The 25,996-nt window shown below is 38.1% G+C and overlaps 1 protein-coding gene across 3 annotated transcripts in view; it reads left to right on the plus strand.

Annotated features, from left to right (window-relative positions):
• Window positions 1-25,996, plus strand: part of LOC105478155 (pirin) — a 110,773-nt gene that overhangs the window by 59,972 nt on the left and 24,805 nt on the right. For all 3 annotated transcript variants that reach the window (XM_011735193.2, XM_011735195.2, XM_011735194.2), the window contains exon 6: window positions 9,836-9,920. In XM_011735193.2, the coding sequence (XP_011733495.1) occupies window positions 9,836-9,920 (85 nt within the window). The remainder of the gene's footprint in view (window positions 1-9,835; window positions 9,921-25,996) is intronic.

The raw sequence follows: 25,996 nt of genomic DNA on the forward strand, positions 1-25,996 counted from the left end.
TCAAAATATGATTACAGAGTTTTAATCCTTCCCACGATACCTTTGGCACTGGAGATGGAAACAAATCTTTCCCACTGCTTATCAGAATTGTTTAAAATAATCAAGAATTCAGAAATCAAAGTGCTTTGGATTGGATACAGAAGACATCATTTTGTTGAAGAGCATCAGCCTATGCTAAAAATGAGTTAGAAGTTTGCTTTAAACAATATGGTAAATCTACTTTTCTCTTCCTCAAAGCCTTACCATCTCCAGGAGAAATGAGAAAGTATGGCTCCCCATGCAGGGGCAATGGGATCTGGCAGTGAGTCTCCTGAGTGTGTATGGTAGTGCAGAGACTAGGTCTGTGCTGATGCATTTTTATCCCCAGTGAAAAGCCCAACAGATCACGAGAGTGGAAAGGTGATAGAAGGAAGACGAGGAAATTGGGAAGTCATAAGAACTGTACTAGATGAAGGCATGAGCTCCTTATGGAATAGATCTTACTCTATTAGTTGGGACTCCTGAGCTAGTAAATGAAGCGGACACTTGGTTTTCCCCATTGAGGCTCTTCCTTGTAAGTGGTAGAAAGAGAATCTACCTGAACTAGACCCAAATATATATATATGTATATATACAAACTTAGCGGGGATAAAGAAGATTATCATCAACTGAGGAAAAGAAGAATAAGTCAACTGGGACAATTGGTTAACCATTTAATAAAAAGTAACCAGATTAGAGCTCATGATCTCACAGTTAATTGTCAAAAGAATTCCACATAGATTAAATAATTTTCTTTCTTTCTCTCTCTTTCTTTCTTTCTTTCTTTCTTTCTTTCTTTCTTTCTTTCTTTCTTTCTTCTTTCCTTTTCCTTCTCTCTCTCTCTTTTTTTTTCTTGACAGAGTCTCACTGGAATGCAGTGATGCAATGTCAGTCCACTGCAATCTCCACCTCCCGGGTTCAAGTGATTCTCCTGCCTCAGCCTCCCAAGTAGCTGGGATTACAGGCACCCACCACTACGTCTGGCTAATTTTTGTGTTTTTAGTAGAGACAGGGTTTCACCATATTGGCCAGGCTGGTCCCAAACTCCTGACCTCAAGTGATCTGCCCACTTCAGCCTCCCCAAGTGCTGGGATTACAGGCCTGAGCCACTGTACCCAGCCATAGATTAAATAATTTGATGTTAAACATTTTGAACTAGAAAAATATACACAAACATTTATATGATCTTTGGATGGTGAAAGACTTTCTATGTTTAAAAGCATTGGAAGGAAAAAATTAATAGATTAGACCCACATCAGAAGCCTTGTAAATGAAATTAAAGGCCAAAAACAAACTGGGAGATAATAACCTTACTTTATTGAAAAAAAAAAAAAAAAAAGAAAGAAACAAACCTCTCATGTAAATTGATGAGAAGCACCAAACTTCCCTGACTTCATAGCCGCCAATTTTCCATTCCCTCTCACAGTCACACATCACTGAAGATGTGTCTGCACATTTTATCTCCACTTCCCTACCTCCTTGATGTTCTCAACTTGACATCCACCCACACTGGTCTGTTGAAACCAGTCACCACTGACTTCCATGTGGCCAAACCTGAGGTGGTAATCTTCTGTCTTCTTCTTCTCCTCCTTCTCCTCCTCCTCCTCCTCCTCCTCCTCCTCTTCCTCCTCTTCCTTCTCTTCCTCCTCCTCCCTCCTCCTCCTCCTCCCTCCTCCTCCTCCTCTTCTTCTTCTTCTTCTTTTTTCCTTCTCCTTCTCCTTCTTCTTCTCCTTCTCCTCCTCCTCCTTCTCCTCCCTCTCCTCCTTCTTCTTCTCCTTCTCCTCCTCCTCCTTCCTCCTTCTTTCTCCTCCTCCTCCTTCTCTCTCCTTCCTCCTCCTCCTCCTCTCTCCTTCCTCTTCTTCCTCCTTCTTCTTTCTCCTTCATCTTCCTCCCCCTCCTTCTTCCTCCTCCTCCTTTTTCCTTCTCCTCCTTTCTCCTTCCTCCTCCTCCTTCTTTCTCCTTCCTCCTTCCTTCTCCTTTCTCCTTCGTTATCCTCCTCCTCCTCCTTTCTCCTTCCTCCTCCTTCTTTCTCCTTCCTCCTCCTCGTTTCTCCTTCCTCCTCCTCGTTTCTCCTTCCTCCTCCTCCTCCTCCTTCCTCCTCCTCCTCCTCCTTCCTCCTCCTCCTCCTTTCTCCTTCCTCCTCCTCCTTCTTTCTCCTTTGTCCTCCTTCTCTTTCTTCTTTCCTCCTCCTCCTCCTCCTCCTCCTCCTTCTTCTTCTTTTCTTTTCTTTCTTTGGTTCTTTCTTAGGTTCTTTCTTCATGTTACCTCTTCCTCTCCATGGCTTGATTGCTTTGTCTTTCTCCACAGCCTCTCTTTCTTTGGCTTCTGAGATGATACATTCTTGTGTCTCTGGTTGCTCTTTGCTCCTTCTCAGTTTCCTTTCTCCAGGTGACACTGTTTTCTTGGCCAGACCCTTAAACACTTGAGTTCCCTGGATCTCAGTCCTGAGTCTTCTCTCTCATTGAGCATCTGCCTAAGTGAGCTTATTTATTTCATGGATTTAGATACCATGTATAGTCTGACAATTCCACATTTATGTTCACAGTACAAGCCTCCCCTTTGAGCTCTATGTAGATTCATATCTGCAACTACCAACTTGACATCTCCATTTGCATGGTGCCCAGGCACATCAAATTTAAAACAGCAAAAGTTGAAGTCTTGTTCTCCCCACCCTCACCTGTCTTGACAGCAAATAAACAACTTGTTTCTCTTCCAGTCTTCTCCATCTTAATAAATGGAACTGTCACTCATTGCTCAAAGCAAAAACATGGTGGTCATCCTTATACCCACTGCATCCAGTCCCTCAGCAAAACCTTTCTATCTCCAAATATATTATTTCAAATCTACCTGTTTCTCTCCCATCCCTTTCTGGCCCACTCCAGGATCCTCTTCAGGAGTCTCCTCTCCTCTATTCTTACTCCCTTCCAGTTCTTTATATAGTAGCTTAAGACATCTCTTTAAGATGAAAATTGGATCTGATTGTTCTTCAGTGTGTTCTCATTGTATTTTAAAGAAATCCGAAATGCCATACTATAGTCTATATCTGATCGAATCTTTCCTAACTTTCTAAACTTATGTCATTCTCTCCAGCAACCACTTTGTGTCTGCCATGTTGCTCTCCTCCCAGTTTCTGAATACTTTAAGCTCTTTATGGATTCATGGCCTTCACACATGCTGTTCTGTTTTTTCTGCCCAGAAATCTCTTACCTTCAACTCTTCTTATTCAAGTCTCCATTTTAATGTAATCTCCCTAGCGAGGACTTCCCTTACTCTCCTCATTTTATTTTCTCTCTCTGCATTCCATTTATTTCTTTTCTAGCAAGTACCACATTTTAAAGTTTTATATTTAATTTGCTAAATTATCTTTTTCACTAGAAAGCAATACTTCACAAGGGTTGTGCAGAACTGCTATTCAGCAATATATATGACTAGCACATTATAGATTCTCAAAGAATATTTTTTGAATGAGGAAATTAATTGATAAGTGAATGAAAAGTTAAATAGGTTAATGAGCAGATAGTTTACTAAAAAAGAAATGCAAGTGGTCTTAATTAATACATACGATGCCCCTAAAATAGTACCTGGTACATACTAAGCCCTCAACATATTTACTTATTGTTATTTTTATATTAACAGATACTATTATTTTTAAATTAATAATAATAATTATCACCCAAACTAATAGTCAAATTTAAAGAGTAAGGAGATACCAATTTCTGCTTTTTAAATGAACTACAATGAAACAAAAATATCATCAACATTTTGATGAGATGGGCACTTTTTAAAGGTAGTTACCAAGTGATTTGACAAAACCAATTTGGATGAAAGCAAGTTAATTAGTATAACAAGTGATCAGATGATGATTTGTTCAAGAATAAATGCCGCTAGATGTGGGTTGTTGAGATAATGGTATTTGTACTGTGGAGGTGGTGCCTTTAAACTTTTTTCTTCAGGTTAAGCTTGTTTCCTTCCTTTTTGTCCGTTTTCCAAAGGTTTTCAGGGGGGTTATTTTTTAACGTTTACCTTTTTTCAGCAATTAATTTTTCCATTCTATGTTTGTGACAAGGAAACAAATGTGTGACCATAGGAGATCAGTTGGAATATGTTAACTTTCTAACAGTAGGAGACTGGATGGGGAAAAAACTATTTAGAGCACATAAAGAGTTGAAAGGCTGCCCTGTGGTGTAGCAAAATTACCAAGACCAGGAAAAGCAGTGACTGGCAGCAGACATTTTCAGCAAAATTGCTGTTTAACCAGATGATTATGTTCAACAATTTGCTTTTGACCACAGTGTCTTAACCTTTGCACCTATAATTTCACTATGAAGGAAAAAAATAGAAATGTAATCAAAGATTTATGTGCAAAGAGATTCGTCAAAAGTTAACAATGACACACAAAAACCCCACAAAACACAATGTCCAACATTAGGGGAGTTGTCCAAAATTGGGGTGCGTGTCTAGGAACAAGTAGAAACACTGTTTCTTTCTCTTACAGGATATTGGAGATTGGCACTCATTAATATGGTTACTTAGAGTAATTTCCTTAAGCAACATGTTATAGTAAGATTGACAATTTGAGTGCATTTCCTGAAGAATAACTAAATCATAAAGAGCTTTTGAATAGTTCCCCCAAAGAATTGTGAATGCATTTATTACAGGTCTGACACATGACACTACATGGCTGCCACTTGCTTTTAGGGAAGGTATAAGATGGCGGTAAAAACAGCAGCATTTGGGAATCAATGGGCAGCAGTTATCTGTCAAAGGAGCAATGGCAAAATTCAGATACTTCCTTTGCCACACTCATAACATAGCAGCATAGCATGCTGCATTCTTTTTTGGGGGGAGATGTTTTTAAGCCACATAGCTTCCATGTGGAAGTGATTTCATCTCCTAATTAAGATCATATATATGAATAAAAGCAGAGGAAGGAAGCCAGCTTGACAAGGGTATCCTACCAAAAACCAGGGTAAATGGGAAGTCTTTGAAGGACATAAGATGAAGGTAGTTGGAGTTTGGAAGGAAGTGGTTTTATAGACCATGTTTTGTCTTGGTTGTTTTGTGGTCATTATTGGAGTGGTGTCTGAGACTCATTATGGGTTTGGTTCTGACATATTTATAGGGAAAGAGAGACAAGGCTTTCCTGGATTTGGTAGCAGCCCTGTTGTAGGTTAGCCAAAATTTACCCTTAACCTCTTATGAAGAATTGAATTACTTACCTTCTAGAAATATTCCCTGCATAATATTTGAACCATAATATTTTAAGCCATTAGGCTTTTGAAATATAGGCTAAAACTTTAAAGGAAAGTTTCCTAAATGCTTTCAACACAGGATTGTGAAATGGAAAGAAAGAAGAAGGGGGAAGAGCTTTGGATTTTAGTGCCTCTGCAGGCATTATTAATCAGAACTGAAACAGAAAAAAAAGGAAAAAAAAAAAACAAATTCACTGATAGAATTTGAGTGCATTAGCTCTGTGCATGCTGCAACAGATTTATAGGGGAATATTTTCTTTTAGTTTCTTATGGACCAATTTGTTTGACTCTTGTGGAAATAGATTCATTGATAGCTAAGTTTTAACCAAAAAAAGAATGATTTAATTAAATTATTCTATTTTGAGATTCTATTAATAATTTAATACTATACATAAAAATAAACAAAACAACACAAGAAACAATGTACCTAATAGGAAGATTTCTTTATGGTTGAAAATCAGCAGTGTGTGTAATGGAAAGACGGAATCCAGGTTTGCTCAAGGTACATTTGAAACTGACATTATCACCTTTTTTTTTTTTTTTTCCTTGAGACGGAGTCTCGCTCAGTCACCCAGGCTGGAGTGCAGTGGCAGGGTCTCGGCTCACTGCAAGCTCCGCCTCCTGGGTTCACGCTATTTTCCTGCCTCAGCCTCCCGAGTAGCTGGGACTATAGGTGCCCGCCACCAGGCCTGGCTAATTTTTTTTTTTTTTGTATTTTTAGTAGAGACGGGGTTTCACCGTGTTAGCCAGGATGGTCTCAATCTCCTGACCTCATGATCTGCCTGCCTCGGCCTCCCAAAGTGCTGGGATTACAGGCGTGAGCCACCGCGCCAGGCCGGCATTATCACCTTTGAGTTAAATGAACATAACTTACATTAGCTATTTCCATAGAGTTACCCTGGATGATCAAAATCAAATAATAAAACTTACATACTTTTCAAAAAATATATGTGTATATGTATACATACATACACCTACACATACACTTATAGGAACATCTTCCAAATTGAGTTTTGTCTCATTATAGATTATTTTAAATAGAATAATATACATTCAGTTTTGGAGGCTTTGGGGTAGTTTATTATTCAACACATATGTTATATTGACACCCTCAATGATCCAATTCCCAATAGGAAAAGAATACTAGAATTGGAATTCTGTTTTAGGTTAAAGATGTTGTAAAAAAAACATCTGCAAAATGAATTAAAAGTTTCCTCTTAGACTTTTTCACACTGTGAGACAACAGAATATATTTTGTGGCTTTATTAAAGTCTCTCATTGGTTTCTGTTTAAAATTTTTGAGATGAATACATAAATGAACATAGAACGTTCTGTGTGAGTGTGAATACACCTGCATGTGTGCTTGTGCCTGTGTAGTTGCAGTCTTAGACAGGTAGCTACTATTTTTTGAACAATATAGATTAGGTTGAGAAGCAAGAGACAGGAAGGAAGAAGGAAAAACAGCCAGCCAGGAGGGCAGACTGATGACTGAAGTTGAGGGCAAGAATACAGTGAGTTAACCAGAGCTTTCCCACCAACTCTCCACAGCTCTAGTTGCCCTCCTCACCCCAGCCACATTCTCACTTCTCTTTAGCTCTAGTCTGAGAAATTGGAAGGGAATTTTAAAAACTAGAGTGTGGAGGAAAACATTACTTTTCTGAATCAGAATTTCAGAACCAGAAATAGACTTAAACAACAGCAAGTACCCTCACAAAATTTTCAGATGAGCGAATTAACCCAGAAGAAGAAAAGTGTTTCATTGGTCAGCAGAAAAAGCAATACCTCTGGTTGGGCATGATGGCTCACACCTATAATCCCAACACTTTGGGAGGCTGAGGCAGGTAGATGGCTTGAGCCCAGGAGTCTGAAACCAGCCTGGGCAACATGGCGAAACCCCATCTCTACAAGAAAATTTAAAAAAGAAAGAAAGAAAAGAAAGAAGGAAGAAAGAGAGAGAAGAAGAGAAAAGAAAGCAAAGCAAAGAAAAGGCAATACAGCATAAAAGACTCCTGACTTCCAGATCAGGATTATTTTTATGGCCACATTCTGGGAGAGTGCTAGCAAAAATTAAAGCAAGAACCTCTTTGTGATGAATTTCTTCTCTGTTGGAAGGGATACTGTATCTGCCACTGTGGCAGAGGTTGAGAAAGATGCTTAAACCAAACAGCGATCTTTATCTGAAGGACAGTGAAATATTGCCTGAACAGAGGAGTCATTCGATATTGTATGAAGTTTACCCTTGATCTTTTTAGAGGTAATTTTAGAAGTCCTCATCAGACAAAACCAGCCCCTTTCCAGATGGTGCCTTATACACCTAATGATCCTAGAGAATCAGATCCTGTGTCCCTTGTGTGCTGCCCTTCTTTTATGTGCGTTTCAAGCTCTTCTGATTGATTGTGAATCTTTGGCCTCAGGTTGCAATTGATGTCACAGGTCTTTCTGGTTTCATTTACGTACGCACAGGGGAATTTGCTTTTCTAGTCTTTGAAGCTATATTAATGCAGCTTGACCTTGTAAGCCACGCAAAACTCTACCAGACCATTTTAAACCCCGAAGCTTCAATAGGAGACATTCAGAGGAAAGGAAAAAATCTTTTGATAGTCAACATTATTCACGATTCTTTATTTCAAAATTTAATGTACAGACATATATTTTGACCATACCAGATTCACCTGTCCTGAAGAGATGCATTTTGCTACATGTAGGTAAAGATGTTGATGAATACTCCATATATATATGTGTATACATACACACATGCGCACACACACACGCACACACACGTGTGTGTATATATGTTAAATCCCATGTATAGTAATATGGTTATTGACAGTATATAGAATAGTAATACAGTTATTGACAGTATATATATGTGTGTGTGTGTACTGTACTTCATATATACCTTCATATTACATATATCTACTGTCAGTAACTGTATTACTATACATGGAGTTTTCCATTATGAAACATCATTCGATAAATATTTATTGAACACCTAGTATTTGACAGACATAGTGGGTTGGCCCTGAGAATTCAGTGGTAACAAAGGCAGAAATGTTCATGTCCTCATGGAACTTGCATCATTACTCTCCACAAAATTATGCCTTTATCAAGGAGAGTAAATAATTCTGGGCTCCAGATTCTTTTTGTCTAAAAATGCATGTATTTAATGAATGTAATCTTTTAATTAACATATAACGTATACACAGAGAAGTACACAGATCAAGTATACAGCTCAAAGAATGTTTACCAAGTAAACACACTCATAAAAGCAGCAGCCAGGTTAAGAAACAGAGCATTACCAGCCCCCAGAAGCCCCTTTAAAATCCTTTTCTAGTTACGAACCTTCCCAAGGTAACTAATTTTCTGACTTCTGACACCATAAATTAATTTTGGCTTGTTTTGAACTTTGTAGAAGTGGAATCATACGGTGTATGATCTTCTGTGTCTGTCTTCATTTGCTCAATATTATGCCTGTGAAATTCACCTGAGTTATTGCATGTAGTTGAGTTCATTCATTCTCCTTGGTGTATAGTATTCCACTGTACATTACATTTCATTTATCCATTCTATTATTAAAGACATTTGGGCTGTTTCCAGTTTGGGGCTGTTATCAGTTCTGTTACTATTAAGGTACTTGTGCCTGTCTTTAGGTGACTGTTAGGTATACACCTATGAGTTGGAATATTGGGTCATAGATTATGCATATATTCATCTGTACTACACATGGCCAAGCAGCTTCCCAAAGTGTTTATACCAAGTTGTCCCACCGTCAGTGTATGAAAATTCCAGTTACTACACATCCATGTCAAGCTTAAGGTTATGTGCTTTTTCATTTTCATGTGCATTTTAAGTTTAAAAAGTAGACTAGAACCACCGGAGCTTTGTGATAAACAATGAGACATCATAAAGTTTGTAGCAACAGTTCTAATCCCTTGAATTTTAGTCTATGCCAATGATTCAGGATGATATTATATTAAATTAGAAACTCTGCTTAACTCTTGATGGAATAAAAGTTACTGTTTACAATGGAAAATCCTGCAAAAGTTTGCCTTTCTTACATTTGGAGTTGTGGCTTTTTCAAGCGAGCAGTGTCGGACCATTTTTGTTAGCCAGAGGGCCAAGGAGGAAAAAATAAAAAATATGTACAGGTCACATTTTTAAATTTCAAAATGGAAATGGCTTTCTTGAGACATGGGGAAGAAACATACATTTGGTTGTGAGATAACCTACCATATCAAGTGGAAGACGGGAGGTGGGAAAGTTGGAGCAACTATTGGCCAGTAAAATGTTCCTATTGGACCGTATTTGAGAACTGGCTGTAGGGAGACAGCTGTCATCCTGAAATTAACTTGTCAACCACACTGTAAAGCTAGGAGGGCTAACTTCCAGACCAAGACCATTAAGAGGGGCTGTTTTAGCAGCCCACCTCAGCTTTAACACTTCCCTAGGAGAAACTATAAATATAATGGATCCAGGCCCAGGCCTATTACAGAAGGGCCTGCTGAAGGAAAGAAGAACCTTATTCTTAGAAAAAAAAACACTGATGGTTTCCTTTTCCTTTTCAGTCCAAGGTTTACACTCGCACACCAACCTTATATTTGGACTTCAAATTGGACCCAGGAGCAAAACATTCCCAACCTATTCCTAAAGGTATGATGGGTTCTGGGGTTTAGTAGTCATGTCAGGAAAAAAAACAAAAACCAGCAAAGGGCTGTTTTCTCTGGAATGTACTTGTTTCTGAAACTCAGCACAAAGTTCTATGAACTCTGTTTATGTTTAATTGTGTTTAAATTGACAAATACTGCTGGGACCTTTCAAGTTAAGAAAATCAGGAAGAGGCCGGGTGCGGTGGCTCACGCCTGTAATCCCAGCACTTTGGGAGGCCGAGGCGGGTGGATCACGAGGTCAGGAGATCGAGACCATCCTGGCTAACACAGTGAAACCCCGTCTCTACTAAAAATACAAAAACTAGCTGGGTGTGGTGGCGCATGCCTGTAGTCCCAGCTACTCGGGAGGCTGAGGCAGAAGAATCGCTTGAACCCAGGAGGAGGAGGTTGCAGTGAGCCGAGATCGCGCCACTGCACTCCAGCCTGGGAGACACAGCAAGACTCCATCTCAAAAAAAAAAGAAGAACTCACAGTATGTTAGGGCCAGACCTTGTGGGCCATACCTCTCGATTTACAGGTGTGGAAGGCCTAAAAGATTGGTCACTTGCTCAAGGCCACCCAAACACTTATTGGATGAGGTAGGGCAAGGAAAATACCCCTGTCTCCTGACTTTCCAGCTCGTGTTGACTCACAGTGTTCCTGAAGGCAAATTCAGACCTGTGTTACTTATACACAAGTGCATACTTGATTGAGATACAGGTTTTGCTTGATATAGGTTACATAACATAACCTTGTTATGTAAAGGTTACCTTTAGATTGACATTTGCATCCAAAGAATAATTAGAAAATTCCCAAGTATTTAAGGCCTATTTTTTTTTTTTTTTTAAATTCTGGCTAATTTTTATAATTTTTTTTTTTTTTTTTCTGTAGACATGGGGTCTCACTCTGTTACCCAGGCCAAAGTGCAGTGGCATGATCATAGCTCACTGCAGCCTTGAACTCCCGGGCTTAAGTGATCCTCTTGCCTCAGCCTCCCAAGTAACTGAGACTACAGATGTGTGCCACTATGCCCAGCCAATTTTTTAATTCTTTTGTAGAGGCGGGGGTTTCACCACGTTGCCCAGGCTGGTCTCAGATTCCTGGCCTTAAGTGATGCTACTGTCTTGACCTCCCAAAGCATTGGGATTTCAGGCATGAGCCATTGTGTCTGCTCTATTTTAAAATAATTTTATTTTTTTATTAACACACAATAGATGTACATATTTTCAGGGTACATGTGATAATTTAATACAGTCATATAATTTGTAAAGATCAAGTCAGTATAATTAGGATATTCATTACCTTAAATATTTGTCTTTTCTTTATGCTAGAAACATTTGAATTATTCTTTTCTAGCTGTTTGGAAATATACAAGGATTGTTGTAAACAATAGTCATCCTACTGATCTATCAAACACCAGATCTTATTTCTTCTATCAAATTGTATATTTGTACTCATTAATCAATTCTCTTTATCCCTCCCAGACCCCTACCCTTCGTGTCCTCTAGTAACCATCGGTCTTCATGAGATCTTTATGAGATCCGCTTTTTTACTCCCATATAAGAGTGAGAATGTGCGATATTTGTCTTTCTGTGCCTGGCTTATTTAACTGAATGTCCTCTCCAGGTTGCTGCAGATGACAGGATATCATTCTTTTTACAGCTGAATAATATTTCATTGTGTATTTATATCACATTTTCTTTATCCATTCATCTATTACTGGGCACTTAGGTTGATTCTACGTTTTGTCCATTGTGAATAATGCTGCAATAAACATGGGAGTGCAGGTATTTCTTTGATATATTGATTTTTTTTTTCTTTTAAATACGTACCCAACAGTTGAATTGCTGGATTATATGGTAGTTCTATTTTTAGTTTTTTTTGAGGACCCATACTGCTTTCCATAATGGTTGTACTAATTTACATTCTCACTGACTATATACAAGGGTTCCCCTTTCTCCACACCCTCACCAGCATGTGTTATTCCCTTTTTGATAACAGCCATTTTAACTGGGGTGAGATGATGTCTCATTGTGGTTTTGATTTGCATTTCTCTGATGATTAGTGATGTTGAGCATTTTTTTCATACACCTATTGTCCATTTGTATGTCTTCTTTTGAGAAATGTCTATTCCGAGCTTTTGCCCATTTTAAAATTGGATTTCTTTTTGCTATTGAATTGTTGAGCTCCTTATATATTCTCATTATTTATCCCTTGTCAGATGGGTAGTTTGCAGATATTTTCTCCCATTCTGTGGGTTGTCTCTTCACTTATTATTAGTATTATTTGTTTGTTTGTTTGTTTGTTTGTTTGTTTGTTTTTGAGACAGAGTCTTGCTCTGTCACCCAGGCTGGAGTACAGTGGTGTGATCTCAGCTCACTGTAACCTCCGCCTCCTGGGCTCAAGCAGTTCTCCTGCCTCAGCCTCCCAAGTAGCTGGGATTACAGGTGTGTGCCACTACACCTGGCTAATTTTTGTATTTTTAGTAGAGATGTGGTTTAATCATGTTGGCCAGGCTGGTCTTGAACTGCTGGCCTCAAGTGATCTGCCTGCCTTGGCCTCCCAAAGTGCTGGGATTACAGGCGTGAGCCACCACACCCAGCCTCATCTTATTGATTGTTTCCTTTGCTGTGCAGAAGCATTTGAGCTTGATATAACATCATTTGTCTATTTTTGCTTTGGTTGCTTGTGCTTTTGAGGTCTTACACAAAATATCTTTGTCCAGTCCAATGTCCTGGAGATTTTCCCCAATGTTTACTTTTAGAAGTTTCATATTTTGAGGTCTTAAATTTAAGTCTTTAATTCATTTTGATTTGATTTTTGTTTGTGGCAAGAGATAGGGGTCTAATTTCATTCTTCAGCATATGAATATCTAGTTTTCCCAGCACCATTTATTGAAAAAACTGTCTATTCCTCAGTGTATGTTCTTAGAACTTTTGTCAAAAATGAGTTCCATTGGTCTATGTGTCTGTTTTTATGTCAATACCATGCTGATTTGGTTGTTATAGCTCTGTAGTATAATTTGAAGTCAGGCAGTGTGATGCCTCCAGCTTTGTTCATTTTGCTCAGGATTGCTTTGGCTATTTGGGGTCTTCTGTGGTTCCATATAAGTTTTAGGATTCATTTCTCTGAATAGGATTGGCATTTTGATGGGGATTGCATTGAATCTGTAAATTGCTTTGGGTAGTATTACCATTTTAGTGATATTAATTCTTCCAATCCGTGAGCACAGAATAGCTTTCAATTTTTTTGTGTCCTTTTCAATTTCTATCATCAGTGTTTTATAGTTTTCCTTGTATAGACTTTTCACTTCTTTGGTTGATTCCCAGGTATTTTATAATCTTTCTTCGTAACCATTGTAAATAGGATTGCTTTCTTGATTTTTTTTTTCCAATTGTTCGCTGTTGGTGTATATAAATGCTACTAATTTTTTTATGTTGATTTCATATCCTGCAACTTTACCAAATTTGTTTATTAGTTTTAATGGTTTTTTTTTTTTTTTGGTGGAGTCTTTAAGTTTTTCTTAGTATAAGATCATGTAATCTGTGAACAAGACTAGTTTGACTTCTTCCTTTTCTATTTGAATGCCCTTTATTTTTTTTTCTCTTGCCTAGTTGCTCTCGCCAGGACTTCCAGTATTATGTTGAATAAAAGTGGTTAAAATAGGCATCTTTTTCTTGTTCCAGATCTTAGAGGAATTCAGTTATTCAATTGAATTCTTTCAGTTTTTTCCCATTCAATATAGTGATAGCTGTGGGTTTGTCATAATAAGGCCTTTATTATTTTGAGGCACGTTGATTCTATACCCAGTTTGTTAAAGGTTTTTGTCATAAAGAGATGTTGAATTTTATTGAATGCTTTTTCAGCATCTATTGAAATAATAAGGTTTTTTCTTCTTGATTCTGTTAATGTGATGTGTCACATTTATTGGTTTGTGTGTGTTGAAACATCCTTGCATCCTTGGGATGAATCACACTTGATCATGGTGAACAATCATTTTAAGGTGCTGTTGAATTCAGTTTGCTAGTATTTTGTTGAGAGTTTTACATCTATGTTCATCAGAAATATTGACCTGTGGTTTTCTTTTTTGGTTGCGTTCTTGTCTGGTTTTGGTATCAGGGTAATGCTGGCCTCATAGGATAAATTTGGAAGTACTCCCTCCTCTTCAGTCTCTTTGAAGAGTTTCAGTAGGATTGGTATTAATTTGTCTTTAAATGTTTGGTAGAATTCAGCAGTGAGGCCATCAGATCTTGGGCTTTTTTTTTTTTTTTTAATGGGAAACTTATTATGGCTTCTATCTCATTACTAGTTATTGCTTTGTTGAAGTTTTCTATTTCTTCATGGTTCAATCTTGGTAGGTTGTATGTATCCAGGAATTTATCCATTTTTTCTAGGTTTTCCAATTTCTTGGCATATAGTTCTTCATAGTAGTCTCTAATGATTCTTTGTATTTCTGTGGTCTCAGTTACTGTGTCTTCTTTTTCATTTCCGATTTTATTTATCTGGGTCTTCTCTCATTTATTCTTAGTCCAGCTAAAGGTTTGTCAATTTTATTTATCTTTTCAAAAAACCAACTTTTCATTTCATTGATCTTCTGTATTTTTTTTGTCTCAATTTCATTTACTTCTACTCTGATCTTTATTATTTCTTTCCTTCTACTAATTGTGGATTCCATTCTGGCTATTTAAGTACAGAAAAATTTTAGATTAATTCACTTAAACATAAGCCTTCACTATGCATGATTTTTATAACAATAAGTATACCTGTATGTGTGCTTTAACCTTTTAGTGCAGTGCTTTTATCTTTTACTTTTGAGTAGTTTTCCTCCAATCCCTTGTCCTCCCTTATCTATGTCCAGTACCCTTGCTATATAGATCACAGGTATATCCTTGAATTGTATCTTGCTGTATCTTTCTCCACACTTATTTTTCTACATATATGTGCATTCAAATATTATATGCAGATATCAGGTTATTTTGTCATTTTACTAAAATGGAATCGTAGCTACTCTTTTACATCCCATTTATTTGACTGAAAAAATACCCCATGGAAATCCTTCCCAATTTACTTATATAGTTCCTTTTGTTTTGTTTTGTTTTGTTTAAGAGACAGGGTTTCTCTGTGTCACCCGGGCTGGAGTAAAGTGGCACAATTATATCTCACTGCAACCTCGAACTCCTGTGCTTAAGAGATCTTCCCACCCTAGCCTCCCAAGTAGCTAGGACTACAGTCTCTCATCATTAATGGTAGCTTCTTTTAACGGTGATATTCTACATCATCTAAATACATGCTATGATGAATTTAGCTACTTTCTATCAATGAGAATTCACTTTGTTCCTAGCGCTTGGCTACAGCTAACTGGTCTGCAATGAATACCCTTGTATATCTGCCTTCCCATGTGGAAATTTATTTTGATGAGACAGGTTTCCTGGGATGGTCACCAGGTCTGTGCATGCTTAGTTTTAAAAGACATTGTCAGGTTGCAATCCAAAGAGGCAGTCACACTTTCTATTATCACTATATAGAATACCAGTTTCTCCATGATCCCACTAGCAGGAAGTCTATGGTTCATGTTCATTTTTGCTCTGCTCTCAGACATCACCTTATATTGCCTCCTGAGAGAATGTATATCTGTCAGTTTACAAAGGTGTATTTGCATTTTATTTTGTCATCATGAATTTTAAACCTGAGATTTGTTTTCAAACACGTTTTGTTGTTGTTGTTGTTGTTGTTGTCGTTGTTGTTTTGAGATGAAGTCTTGCTCTGTCACGCAGGCTGAAGTGCAGTGGTATGATCTCGGCTCACTGCAACCTCTGCCTCCCAGGTTCAAGCAATTCTCCTGCCTCAGCCTCCCGAGGACCTGAGACTACAGGCTCATGCCACCATGCCTGGCTAATTTTTGTATTTTTAGTAGCGACGGAGTTTGACCATGTTGCCCAGGCTGCTCTTGAACTCCTGACCTCAGGTGATCTGCCCACCTTGGCCTCCCAAAGTTGGGATTACAGGTGTGAGCCACTGCGCCCACCCTCAAACACATTTTTTTGTTTGTTTGTTTGACATGGAGTTTCGCTCTTGTCACCCAGGCTAGAGTGCAATGGCACGATCTCGGCTCACTGCAACCTCTGCCTCCCCGGTTCAAGTGATTCTCCTGCCTCAGCCTCCCAAGTAGCTGAGATTACAGGTGCCCGCCACCACACCCAGCTAATTTTTGTATTTTTAGTAGAGATGGGGTTTCACCATGTTGGCCAGGCTGGTCTCGAGCTACTGACCTCAGGTGATCCACCCGCCTCGGCCCCCCAAAGCACTGGGATTACAGTCATGAGCCACCACACCTGGCCTCAAAAATACTTTTATAGGGATACAACAGGAAATAGCTTAGAAATGCACATTTAGCATTGAGCATCTGTAAACCCACTTTAAACAAGTGTGTTATGAACCCAGCTATGAAGCAAAAGATCCTTTCTTTTCCAATACATCACTTTTAGTTATAGTGTTCTCTCTTTCTCAGTCTGTCTGTCTGTACCTCTCTCTCTCCCTCCCTCCCCTATCTCTCTCTCTTTCACACACACACACACACACACACACACACACACACACACACACACACACTCATCCATGCTTCCACTGCATTAGGTGACAAATACAAAGTTCGAAGTTTCTCTGTTTAGTGCCAAACAATTAATTCAAGTATTATAAAGTACTCATTATTTGCAGCTTTGATAGTCCTGGCTGCCTGTCGTGAGATATACTGGATGGTAAAATTATGCTGTATAAATTTTATTATGAAGTAATTCAAATCAAGGTCACCATTTGTCTTTTTTCCTCCACCTTTCCAGGTCAAATTCCATCACAAACTCCAAGGACTGTCTAAATTCTTTTTATTTGGGTGCTTTGTTGTATCAAATATTTTGTGAAATGTGTAGGCCATTGGCTGAGTCCTGGACATGTTTTGTTTATAGTATTTTGATTGTTTTGTTACTCATGGTAAAGGGATTTGACATGGATATCTGGGTTATGTTTGGCTTTTGGCATAAGCTTTGCAGTGTAACTAATTTAATGTTGACTTGGTTATATCATTACCAGACTAATTGGATAGGAATAGAAGCATACACTGCTACCATCCCATCCCTGATACTGGGAAAATGCATATATCCCAAGGGAAATACAGTTAAGGGAGACTGAACACGTTTCTCATGAATCAGACTAGGTTTTATCTGAATTCCTCCCCATAAATACTATTTGAATCGATTTTTACCATCTCTTTATTTCCTTCAGGCTAGGCACGTTTCTCTTGGGTTGTGCTAATCTTGCAGAAAACAGATGTTTCATGCAGTGATGATTTGGAAGGAAGTATATATCAGGAATTGAGCTGGACGGTGCATCACTTACAAAGAATCTAATTTGTTGAGTCTCTGACAGTACCAGATTCCTTTCACATTGGCCACACGTTTTTCATATTAGATCTTGGCTAAAATAAGAGTAAGTAGTTTTTTAATGGTGACTTTTGCCATCTCTTGCAAGGCGCAAGGCAATCTGAATTTCCTTTTGCTGTAAACTGATATACAGATAACACTGTTTGTTACCATTAATTTTGAAGGACATAAATCTGTATTTCTAGGAAAACATCAACCTTTTCCAAGAAACATGTGCCTTCTGGTCCTCATGTCCCCCTTGTCTTCTGACTGACTGTATCACAGTTTGGCCCTCAACAGCCACTCTGTTTATTTTCCTTTTTCTTTTACAGCACCTTTGCTTCTAGATACTTAAAGGCAGGATCTGGAATGTTAAAAATGGAGAGCTGTTATGGGAAAAACTTGATTTTACTAACCTTTTTGCTTTTCCTCACCTTATAACTTTTCCTTTACAGTATATGTAGATCAATAAACAAAATTTCTTTATAAACCATATAGTCTACCCCTCTGTGGTAAGCAAAATAATGTCCCCCCAAAGATGTCCACATCCCAGTTTCCAGAATCTGTGTATATGTTATGTTCCATGGCAGAAACGACTTTGCAGATGTGACTAAGTTAATGCTGCTGAGATAGGGAGATTAGCCTGGATGATGTAGGTGGACCCAGTGTCATAATGAGAATCTAAATAAGAGAAACAGGAAGACAGGGAGTCAGAGTTAGAGAAGGACATGTGACAATAGAAGCAGAGGTCAGAGAGAGTGATTTGATTACTGGTTTTGAAAATGGAAGGTCCCACAAGCCAAGGACTAGTGGCAGCCTCTAGAAGTTGAAAAAGGCAAGAAAACAAATTTCCCCCTACAGCCTCCAGGAAGAATGCAGTTCTGCTTGATTTTAGATCTATGAGGCTCATTTTGGGGCTTCTGACCTCAAGAACTGTAAGATAAAAGTTTTTGTTACTTTAAGGCACTAAGTTTTAGAGTAATTTGTTATAGCAGCAATAGGAAACTGATACACCCTTTTAAATGTTATCAATATATTTTTGCTTCTGTGTTTATGGGGGAAAAAAAAGAAAAGGAGCTACATCTTCCTTGATTAAAAAGTAGATTTTAATGCCATACATACAGTAGCTACTTGGTAAGTCACATTAGTATATATATAAATAAGTCTTATTGTATTAATGATCTATATGCTGCATAACAAATTACCCCAAAACTTTATGCCTTAGAACAACATGTATTGTCTTGCAATGTCTCACAACTTAGCTGTGTACTGTTACAAGGCTGATCAAAGTGTCAACTGGGGGCTGGGCACTGCGGCTTACACCTGTAATCTTAATACTTTGGGAGGCTGAGGCGGGCAGATCACTCAAGGCCAAAAGTTTGAGACCAGCCTGGCCAACATGGCAAAACCCCACCTCTACCAAAAATACAAAAATTAGCCAGGCATGGTCTTGTGGGCCTGTAGTCCCAGCTACTGGGGCAGTTGGGGTGGGGTGCAGAGGGGTGCTGAGGCATGAGAATTGCTTGAACCTGGGAGGCAGAGGTTGCAGTGAGCCAAGATCACCCACTGCAGTTTTCTGTCTCAGAAAAAATAAATAATTAAAGTGTCATCTGGGGCTGTGGTCATCTCAAGGCTTGACTGAGAAGGATGTGCTTCCAAGCTCACACTCATGTGGTTGTTTTCAGCATTCAGTTCCTCAAGGGTTGCTGGCTAGAGTCTGCTCTCTGGTTTTGGCCACAAGGGGCTCTATATAGGGCAGCTCACAACATGGCCGCTGACTTCATCAGAAGGCACAAGGATGAGCAAGGTGGAAGCCAGAGACTTTATGTAACCTAATCTCAGAAGTGACATTGCATCAGTTTTGCTATATTCTGCTGGTTAGAAGCAAGACTCTAGCCACAGCTCATACTCAGAGAGAGGGAATTACATAGGGCAATACGGGAGGCAGGATCAGGCAGACGTCTTAGAGTCGACCTCCACACTTATGATCTTGGTTGAAAGTACCACACATTTTTCCATACGGTCAATGACTCAAAAACAAATAGTGATTTTTTTCTCTCTCGCATTTGTGACTTTTAAAAATGACTTGAGTAAACCTCAAAAAATGCATAGTGATTTTTCCACAGGCTTCTTGCCTGTTTTTTCATAATAATTCTCTACTTTTAAGGAGAATGCCCCAAACATGAATGATTCATGTAGAATTTTACATTTTGAGTCTTGTCATAGAGAGAAAAAGCCTATTTAATTCATGAGTAATTTTTTTGCAGAGCTCTCTACTTCCCAGCAGTACATTAGGCTATTCAATCATGGTTCCCTTCATACTTAGAATATATACATAACAATTATGGATGTAAATCTATAGGTCTTCAGAACAGTGATTAACATGAATCAGAGCCTGAAATATAAAATTATTCGGGAAGAAGTTTAACATCATTTTCCTTTGACTAGGTTGTCTTTTTCATATTGATTTGTAAGAGCTCTTTATATATTCTGAATACTAGTCATTGTCAGTTATTTGTGTTGCAAATATCTTTTCTGCCTTGTTTTTTATTTTTAATCTTTCTATACTATGTTTCTCTACTTTAATAAATAAAAATGCTTTAAATGTATCTATTGGCTCCTTAATGGTTAGTGCTTTCTGTGGCTTCTTTAATCATCTTTCCCTAACCCAAGATCATAAAAATGTACTCTCTATTATAAGTGCTTTGTTGTTTTGCCTTTCATATTGATGTATTTATTTCACCTGGATTTTTTTAAATTATTTTTTAAATTGGTAAAATTGTATGTATTTATCATGTACAACTTGGTGTTTTGAAGTATATATACACTGTGGAATGACTGAATTTAACTAATTAACATGCGTTACCTCACATAGTTATCATTTTTGTGATGAGAACACTTTATATTCACTCAGCATTTTTCAAGAATACAATACATTGTTCTTAACTGTAGTCACCATGTTGTACAATAGATCTCTTGAACTTATTTCTACTATTTAACTGAAATTTTGTATCCTTTGATGAAATTGGTTTTCATGTATGGTAAGATACAATTACATTTTTTAAAACATGGTTTGAAACACAGGAAAAAATGACAAAAATCCATGATGGAGAATGCCATGAACACTTTAAGGGGTTCACAATTCACTGAATCATCATATAGTAATAATAATCATTATAGCTAACATTTATTAAATGCCTATTGTTTGCCAGAAACTGCTCTAAGAACCTCCCCTATCCTTAGAATTAACACCTGCAATCCTCACAATCCTGTGAGGTAAGGATTATGATTATTTCATTTTTCAGATGAGTAAACTGAGGTACAAAGAGATTAAGTAACTTACTCAAGATCAATCAGCTAGTGAGTAATGGGACTGAGTTTCTGCTAGGACTCTTAACTGCCATCTTGTCCTGCACCAAACGAAAACATGGACCTTTAGTGACCAGTACTCTATTAGTAGTGCCTTGGGCATATTGGTAAATAAATCCAAAATTTTGCACATAGGTTAGAAAAAGGACTATTCTTGAAAATGTTGAGATGAGTAATATAATCAGTATGAAATTTGTGTTGTGTTTTTCTGTTATGTCACCTTTAGGAGAGAGCAGATTAAATTGATGATCAATGTAAAGTAAAAACCTATTCTAAGAATTTAAATATATTTCTATTTTGGCAGGGGTGTATTTTTTTTTTCATATTTTACAGGGGCTTTTAAAGATCTTTTTCTCAGGCTGGGCATGGTGGCTCACACTTGTAATCCACACACTTTGGGGGACTGACACAGGCAAATCACTTGAGGCCAGGAGTTTGAGACAAGCCTGGGCAACAAAGTGAGACTCTGTCTGTAATTTTTAAAAAAGACCTCTTTCTCTTAAAAACAGTTAGGTGTCCAAATACATCCTGAAGTAATCTTAGGGGTATTTATGACTTTCCTGCTAATTTCAGGTTTCTATTATTTTTTGAATATTTAATCCTTAAAATTCTGTATATTTTAGATCTTAATAGTCTATAAACTTGGCTTCAATCTAAGTTTGAATGCTTAAACTAGTTTCTGTTTTATAGTGCTAAATAGAATTTTATGATTATGTCTACATTATTTGAATTATATTCTGATTTTTTTTCTGAGCAATTAAAAATCGGTTGTGAATACTGTATATCTGAAGAGGAGACAAGTTCTGTTCAAATAAAACCAAGAAATAGTAGTAGCGTATATTACTTTAGTTAAAAATTGTATTAAATGTCTTGATGAGAAAACTTCAATGCGTCATTGTACACTTAAGTCTCTAAAGAGCAGGATACAATTATTATGTGTCGATTTTAAACTTTTTTTAAAGAGCAGGATAAGCTTCTAGAGCATTCTAATACATTTTTAGTACTATTAGCAAGAAAATAATCAGCAGGGTTTACCCTCCAGTGGGCTAGGCTTCATTCTGGGCATGCAGAAGGCTGTATTCTGAGTTTACATTCTAAAGAGCTTATATTGCTTATACATTTCTCATTCAAAATGTTAAATTTCATTTATTTCTCAGCTTTCCTGTTAGCTTCTGATGCAATGAGTGTTGAGTATTATGAATGTGGACCAAACCATAAGACAGGGTTCTCCTATAGGCTACAGTTGTGCTTGCTTAAAATACGGGATCCTGAGGGATGGCTCTTAATGTTATATGCCCATGGCTTATAAGCAGCCTGTAGTGTGATCATTCTGTAATGTAGAAAGTGCATTCTGAGTCTATTTTATTCTGGAAAACCAATTGTCTCAAGTGTTTTGATGTGTATACCATTGGGTTATGTAGTTGGGCATTTTCTTACTGGTGTCACTCATCAAATTTGGTAAAATGGGCATTCTCATTTGTTTCCAATGGAATTCCCACAAGTTCAGGTAATAACCTATCTGTTTTCCAGATTGCGGAGTTACAAAGTTGACATTTCTTTATCTTGCGGTTTATGTTCAGTTATAAGATGGTGGTTAAATGCCTATTCTTGGCAATTAGTAGATCTTATGGTGAGCTGTCACTTGCTGTATGATCAGGGCAACCCAACTTATGTCACCAATTCTAGACTGCAGTGTTTGGTGGGACACAGACAGCATCCTTAATGCCATGAGGTTCTCGATGAGGATGTTTTGGGAGAAGTCCCAAAATGTAGACTTCTTTTGGGAAATGATGACCCTGCTGAGCTTTGCTCAGCAGTCAAAGAGACTAATTGGCTTGGTGTGAGGGGGGTACAGCAGGGAGCTTGGGGCCATCTCCATAGCAATGACCCTTCTCTGGCCGGGGTCACAGCCTCATCAGAAGTGTGTAACCTCTCCACATGCACAAATTTGAAGGAAAGTGGAAAGAGAAGAAAGGGGCAGGAAAATGAACTGATATTTGTTAAATACCTCCTAAGTGCCTGGCATTGTGTAGAGGAGATTAAAAACATGTAACACGCATATGTATATACAGATGTATATGGACATTTATATATGTTTATATAGATATACAATATAAACAGTATGTTTGATGTTTCCCCATTAGACTGTGTTCATCACAACTCTGTGTTATATGTATTCATTCCTTATTTTACAAAGCAGCAAACAGGCTTAAAGAGATGAAGAGTCTGGTCCTAGATCTCCCTGAGGGTGATGCGCTGATGTTGAAACAGAAACTTTCTGCCTGTAATGGTGTGTGCTCGTTTTTGTTGCTGTTTGGTTGCTTAGTTGGTTTGTTTTCCATGGTTCTCCACAAAGCCTCCTTTAAGGTTTGCTGCTGTGCTTTGTTTCCCCGCTCCCCAAGGGGGAGTCGCTTAGATAGAATTAAATATGGAGGCGGGGCAGGCAGAGGGGCCGTGATACTAGAGAAATGTAGGACCATATTGAGACGAATCTGTCTGTCAGGAGTTTGGGCTTGTCCTGGGAGAACAGGGAGCCATTGAAGGATTTTAAGTGGAGATTCTAAAAAGGTGCAATTTACGCGTGTAGAAAATGGATTGGCAGCAACCAGTTAGGGGACATTTCTTTCACCTGTATGGTTTTTATCTTAAAGAAAAGATAGATATGAAATAAGTATGGCAAACATATATGTTCATTATTTCCTCCTTTGTGCTCTTCTGAATTAAAAATTTAAGTATTGAAAATAAATGAAAATTCTCTAAATCTAGGAGGGACAGGGATTAGCAAACAATTCAATCAAATGAAGAAACATCAAATAAACCCAAACTGAGGGACATTCTATAAAATAACTGGTCTGTATTTATAATGAAAGAAAAAGACTGAGGAACTGTTTCAAATGAAAGAAGATTAGACATGATATCTAAGTGCAGCGTGTGATCGCAGATTGGATCCTGGCCTAGAAATTTATTTCTCCTTTTCCATAAAAGGCATTACTCAGATGATTGACACAATTTGAATATCCGTACATAGATAGTAGCATTGTATCAATGTTAATTTCATAGTTTCCATAAGTGCACTATAGTTTTGTGAGAAAATATCTTTGTTTTTAGGAAATACATACTGAAAATTATTTCAAGGTAAAGGGGCTATGTGTCTGCAAATTACTCTCAAATATTTCAGAAAAAAAAAGAATGACATATATTTATAGCGAGAAGAATGATAAAGCATATATGTAAACATGTTAGCTTTGGGGGAAATCTAGGTGAATGGTGTACAATAATTCTCTGTAGTATTTTTGCAACTTTTTGGTATGTCTGAAATTATTTTAAAATAAAAATTATAAAGAATTTGATGGAAGGAGGAGCGGGAGGGAAGAACCAGGCCGGTGTGTGTCTTGTCCTAGGAGGCCAGGGTTGAGGTCCAAGATGAGGGAGTTACCTGCCAAAGCTGATGTGGGGACTTCCGGTGGGGTGGGGGTTGCGGGCATGGGAGGAGGCTCTTAGGAACCAGGGTTGCTTTGGGGTCTGGAAATTAGTGTGACCCAGAGTTTGTGAAGGGTTGCAATCTCTCCTTAGCCCAGTGCCCTTATCTCTGTTAATGGTGTTGGTGTGTCACCAGGCCATGTTTTTCTATTTTTTCTGCACATACAGGTGGTAAGGAATACTTGTAAATTCATTGGAATAATGAACTCTAAAACTGAGCAGAAGGAAAATGACCTGGGTTAAGGCAAGGAATGTAGGCTGAGGAAAGCTCTCACTAGGGACGTTTGCAAGAATTAGGAGCCTCCCTGGAAATGAGAGCAACTGCCACAGAAAATGATTTACATATTTTTTTAAAGTTTTGGGTTTTCAATGTTTGGCTAAAGGAGGTCTGACTTAAAATGCGTTGCTGACTTAACTGTCCTAGGGGGCCAGAACGAAAATGTGACCTCCTTCCCAACTCATTTTATTCGTCACTGCCCAAGGGAAGGCAAGAGCTTTTCGGCTGCAAAGAGACACTAGCTTGCAGACTATATTTGTAGAAGAAAGGAAAATGTAGCGGGGTGTGAACTCTGACAAAGCAATACAAATTGGGGGATGGCATCAATTCTTGGTGCAGGACATAAAAGTGGGAGGAGAGGTGGGGGGAGAAAGAAAGATGAGAAGGAACTGAAAATCTCACAAGAGATCTCTTCGTTAATGCAATCCTGCTCTTAACAGGGAAGGAATTCTCACAAAACGCAGCTGTTGTTAAACATATAGTAAGCATTCATTAAATTTGGCATTTGTTTTCTTCTGCAGCAGGCTTAAGAAACAAAGCTTAGTGGAAATTAAACAAATTAATAGAAGCAAGTGCAGATAGGCATCATGCTAAAAAGAAAGAAAAAAGTAAATTGCCTTCATTCCTATTCCATGCCCTCTAACACTCTGTGCTTTCCAATCAGCAACATGAATTGTGCTATTACTGGCAGAGATGGACAATACATCCTAACAGAAGACTTTTACAAAGAGTAAAACTATATGAACGCACATAATAAATTGACTTGGCCATTCCTTTAAGCAGATGTTTGGTCCTTCCAGATCATGTAAAAAGATAAAAAAGGAAAGAGAACAGACCTAGGCAATTATTTGTGGACCAGATTTCTGCTTGGAGGGTGAACAGGAAGCAAAGCAGGTGGAGGAGAAATGAGATTAGAACAATCAAAATGAACTCAAATAAAAGCCTGGTTGAACTATTGAGAGTTTTGAGGTTTTGTCAAATGTGGTAACCATTTTTTAATACCTTTAAACCATGAATAGAGGATTCGTTGTGTAAATTACGACATGTGCTTACAATGGAATGCCATGCGGTTTTTCCCAAGGATGAGTTATTTCTCTATGTTTTGACATGGAAAGCTATCCAAAATAGAATATTGAGTTATTTCTAGTTTTTATTTATTTATTTATTTATTTTTTCGAGACGGAGTCTTGCTCTGTCACCCAGGCTGGAGTGCAATGGTGCTATCTCGGCTCACTGCAACCTCTGCCTCCCGGGTTCAAGAAATTCTCCTGTCTCAGCCTCCCGAGTAGCTGGGATTACAGGCACGTGCCACCACGCCTCGCTAATTTTTGTATTCTTAGTAGAGACGGGGTTTCACCATGTTGGCCAGGTTGGTCTCGAACTCTTGACCTCATGATCTGCTCCCCTCGGCCTTCCGAAGTGCTGCGATTACAGGTGTGAGCCACCGCGCCGGACCCAAGTTAGTTCTAGTTTTTAAGGAAATAACTTATAGTACATAAAAGAAAAAAAAACTGAAAGCACAAATACCAAATTGCTAACAAT

Source organism: Macaca nemestrina, chromosome X (assembly GCF_043159975.1).
Source record: "Macaca nemestrina isolate mMacNem1 chromosome X, mMacNem.hap1, whole genome shotgun sequence".
Lineage (NCBI taxonomy): Eukaryota > Metazoa > Chordata > Mammalia > Primates > Cercopithecidae > Macaca > Macaca nemestrina.